Below are 4,925 nucleotides of genomic sequence, written 5' to 3' on the forward strand. Positions count from 1 at the left end.
GGGAGGATACAGTAGATTCTACAGTGCTGGTTTGAGTAGGATAATACAGTAGATTCTACAGTGCTGGTTTGAGTGGGAGGATACAGTAGATTGTAAGGTGCTGGCTTGAGTGGGAGGATACAGTAGATTGTAAGGTTCTGGTTTGAGTAGGATGATACAGTAGATTCTACAGTGCTGGTTTGAGTGGGAGGATACAGTAGATTGTAAGGTGCTGGTTTGAAGTGTTGAAGGTATCTAGTATTACAAGAACTTGCCCTGGATCTACTCATGTCAACCAATTAAAGTTGTGTCCATCTGCAAAGATGGTTAAAGTGATCTATCTACAATTCATTATCTCAAGTCCTTTTCAACTTCACTGCTAAAAGCAATGAGTCACATAATGTGAAATTTGATTATTTTAAAAAATTGTACAATTCCTGTCAAAATTGTTTGAGTACAGGACTTGGGACTTGCATATAGATATATTAATGTTGTGAAATGATGTGAGATCAAGTGAAAATGATCTACAGCTGGGTAATGCCTATTTTAAACCAGGTCATGACATATTGGTAAATGGAATCATGTCAGTTCCTCAGAGTTGTGTATGTAAAGAGCTGAGAAGACAAATAAAATAGCAACATTATATCCCAATTACATTCCTTAAAGTACTTTGTGAAGTATAAGAAAAGTTACTTATCAAATTACTTTTTGCAGCTTGCAATATTATTGTTTAAATAGATAGAATTTTCTTTTTATATTCTTCAGAAAACACTTACCTGGTTTCCTTGGGTCTGGTACTACACAGTATTAGCAGCCTCCAAAACTTTGAAAGGTAATTTGTTTTACATTATAATACTTGTTATCACGCTGACAGTGTATCAGGTATGATGAAGTAATGAAATTTCTTTAACATTTCTGGTAAATCCACTGGGTGTCGAATCATTGCTAAGAGATAAATTGCTATCATAGTTATAAGGTAGTCATTTACATCCAGATGTGTTTTTGTATAAGTGTTATTCCAGAAAAGAAAGCTATGGAAAGTCTTGAATTAATTCATTCCAAATTTAAATTGTCTCTGGCAAATTAAAACTTAAATTTTATCTGTATTTAAATATTTTCACTGACTTCATTTGACGAAATCAACATTTTACTACTGGCCCTAGTTGCAGGTTAAGAAAGAGTTTTCTTAACCAGAAAGTGTCATATTTCCTGAGGGCATTGTCCAAGTGAAGTTTGGCCTCATAGAGTGAAGTGCCATAAACTATATAAACAATAGGGTAACAACTCTCATCGAATATGATGGCAGCTCATCATAGAAGATGTGCTTCATATGAATTCTCTGTTTTATCTCTTTATCTGGTGAAGTGTTTAATGATAACCATTCAGTGACTAGGATACAAATAGAAAGTACACTAATAGTGTTGTGAACTTTTATACATCTCTTACATATCCTGTTTGATGGTATTTTAATTGGGTAACTTATTAGATATGTTTGTCCTTTATCAGGAGCAGATTTCTGTGGATGTATTTTAATGAGGTAACTTAGATATGTTTGTCCTTTATCAGGAGCAGATTTCTGTGGAGGTATTTTAATGAGGTAACTTAGATATGTTTGTCCTTTATCAGGAGCAGATTTCTGTGGAGGTATTTTAATGAGGTAACTTAGATATGTTTGTCCTTTATCAGGAGCAGATTTCTGTGGAGGTATTTTAATGAGGTAACTAATTAGATATGTTTGTCCTTTATCAGGAGCAGATTTCTGTGGATGTATTTTAATGAGGTAACTTATTAGATCTGTTTGTCCTTTATCAGGAGCAGATTTCTGTGGAGAGAAGTTGGCTTGGTTTTTTGGCATCACAACACCAAAATATCAATATGCCATTGATGAATTCTACAGATTGAAAGAAGAGGTAAAATATTTCTCCATGACCAGATTTTGTTATGTTTTCACCAAGATTTAATTTGTATCAAAAGAAAAATAAGTACCACTGTCTGTGGTCCCTTTTCTGTAATCATCATGGAATTGACGTGGAAACAGCTATTCTAGTACAGTTGAACCTTGTTAACACAACCGCTGATAAATCAAAGAACCTGTATAATTTTAAGCATTCTGTCAAACTCAGATAACGTGAAGATTTTCCACTGTGCTGTCGACTTCTAAGATAAGGAGGTTTATCTGTATTTAAATACTGAATCAGATGAATATTGGAATAGTAATTCTATCAAATTGACATCCCTAGCTTTTATTGCTTAAAGGCACATGTCCTCCATCGAGATTCAATATTCAATAATCTTCATTTTCTAAAAATTATCACGACTTTGAAAATAGTGAGTTATTTCCCTTGAGCCCAGTAATTTCTTTTGAAAGATATTTTAAAGTTTTTTTTATTATTGGAGATTTTGACAGTTTTTAACTGATAGAATTATCATCCTTTCCAGGAGGAGAAAGAAAAAGCAAGACAAGAGAAAATACTTAGGAAGTTGGAGACAGAAAAGTTATCAAGTGTTGATGTAGAAATTGACTTTAAAGGCATTCCGTCCAAACACATGCCAAGTGCTAATACCTCAGAAAATATGGAAAAATACTGACTTTGTCAACACCCAGCACCATGTGATTGTAAAACAATACTTAAAAGCTCGGAAAGTGATTTTTGTTAGTACATTGTAATACATACTATCATCATATTTGGATCATAATTAAACATGATAAAAGTTTAAAAAAATAGTTTTTCATTGTTCAAATTTTCAAAAAATAATTAAATTAATTGTCCAACATTTTTGTAGGTCATTATTGGTAAGTACTGCTAGTGTACATGTACTAACAGAAATCACTTGTTCAAGAAAGTTTGATCAGATTTATTTTTTCTTTAGAAGTTTGACCTCTTTGTCTGTGATATAACCTTGTTGATCTGATAGAAATGGTACGGGAGAACTGAGCAGGTGAACCTTACGTCTTTATGAGCACATTCGTGATAAAATCCAGAATATCATTGTCTTAAGCCAGTCTGGACAAACATTGACAAGGGATCATGTGTATTTCACGAAAGATTCATTTTACCAGCTCAAAAGATGGTTGTGTGTCAGTTATTTATCTGTATGTGTGTAGATAAAGCATTCTGAACAAATTAAGGGCTATTGCAAGAAAATATCTGTCTTATAAGACCATTCTAGATGTGAAGAAATTTGACTTAAAATGAATGCTTGAGAAAATGCATTTTATCATACAGTACTCTTTGAATTAAGATTATTCTCTCGGAAGTCATATTTCATGAACTCTGAAAACCTCTTCCTGGGTGTTAGATAATTTGATGCAATATCCCTTAGTTATATCAGTTACCTTAATGCTTTGAGTTGCACCAAGAAATGTGTCTACGCAGAGCTCCTATATATGTTTAAGTTTTCTTTATTTAAAGGCTTTGTACTATTTCATTTTTTGTTATGTTGAGATTTGTGCTGTTGATGTAAAACCATTTGTCTTGTTTACAGTTCTGATGTTACCCTTTTGTCACTGGTACAGGAAACAAACAAAAATATAGAGTATGGCATCAAATTTGATTTAACTGGCAGTACATTCAAATCCATGAAACCTACAGATTTAATCCATGATATTCTCCATTAGGGACCATGATAGCTGCATCAGAAGAGCATCAAAATTTACCACCTGAGGTGAATATTCTAGGTCATTATGCTTCTTAGGCAGCTGATAGATTGGATCAACCTGTGCTGTTGTGTCCTTGGGCATGACACTTTACCCTTATTACCCAGAATTCCATGCAACGGACATCTTGCATGTCAGTAAGGTAGTCACCAGCCTCAAAATGTCCTGACTGTTGATTGGCTATAAACCCAACAATCATGTTCTCAGCAATAGATAAAACAACACGATTCACAGTTATATCCTAAAATCACCAATGGTTACAGATAAGGCAGTATTGAAAGTAAAAGTCTTTTTCTACATCATTTTGTGCAGTTGTGTTTTACTCAATGGTCAAAATCACCCCCTCCCCCTACCCCCGACAGAACGTTAATTCAGGCCTACAGAAATGTAATATTGAAATAATATGTTATTTGTTAGATCTGGTATAGAACAAAATATTCCTTTGTGAAGTATGTTTTATCCTGTATTGTGTGAAACCATATGTTATCAACCAATTAAAATGTTGTAAAATACATTATGTATAGTACAAATATTCTATGATTAAATACTCATTTCGTGTGTGTTTGGTAGGACATGACATAAACCAGGGTGTTGAGATATTCTGTTTCTTGGTTTTAAAAAAATCTTTCTTGGTTTGATCAGTGGTATAAAATTTTGAATGTATATATATATATTTATCGTATCGAAATATTTCATGTTAATTGTATTTGACATGAGAGAAAGTCTATGTAAGTGAATGTTTTAATTTACAAAGTTATTAAAAAATAGCCTAGTAAGTAAAACAAAGGTGTGAATGTGTCATTGAATTAGACATGAGAACTAAATTGGTCGGTTATACTGAAGGTTAGTAATTTTCATACAGCTTGTATGGTATAGATTTTTAAACAAGAGTGCTAAAAAGTTTGAAATCAAAGCTAGCTTATAAAAAAATTGTTCTGAAAGTTGAAAGTTGTTAACAAAAGTTCTTTCTTGGTTTTAAAAGCATCATTTAAAGATGAATTTTACATGTTTAAATGACTTTCAAAATAAAGAAAAATGTCTGAAGTGTGATTTGCTTTTCTGTCTTTTTTGGTCACCTAATTATTCAAATAGCCTTACGTCCGTCCGTCCGTCCGTCCATAAACAATTTTTCCTATCGCTATTTCTTAAGATGTAAGAAATGATCATTTCTCAAATTTAATGTCTATGTTCTTCGTGGCCTCAAGTTTTACCCGTTTGATTTTGGGTCTGTTCAGAAACACAAAATGACCCGACAAACGGCCATCTTGATTTTTTTTCAATGAAGTTT

The 4,925-nt window shown here is 32.9% G+C and overlaps 1 protein-coding gene across 1 annotated transcript; it reads left to right on the forward strand.

Moving 5' to 3' along the window:
• Window positions 1-744: 744 nt before the first annotated feature.
• On the forward strand, window positions 745-4,687 carry LOC132554372 (protein FAM177A1-like; the record flags this gene model as incomplete). Its single annotated transcript, XM_060218677.1, has 3 exons — window positions 745-811; window positions 1,792-1,889; window positions 2,419-4,687. Coding segments are annotated over 3 exons (315 nt in total), but the record flags the coding sequence as incomplete, so codon positions are not given.
• Between the last annotated feature and the right edge of the window lie 238 nt (window positions 4,688-4,925).

Source organism: Ylistrum balloti, unplaced genomic scaffold (genome assembly GCF_031769215.1).
Source record: "Ylistrum balloti isolate Yb309-2 unplaced genomic scaffold, AGI_CSIRO_Ybal_v1 Utg370398, whole genome shotgun sequence".
In the NCBI taxonomy this organism is placed as follows: domain Eukaryota; kingdom Metazoa; phylum Mollusca; class Bivalvia; order Pectinida; family Pectinidae; genus Ylistrum; species Ylistrum balloti.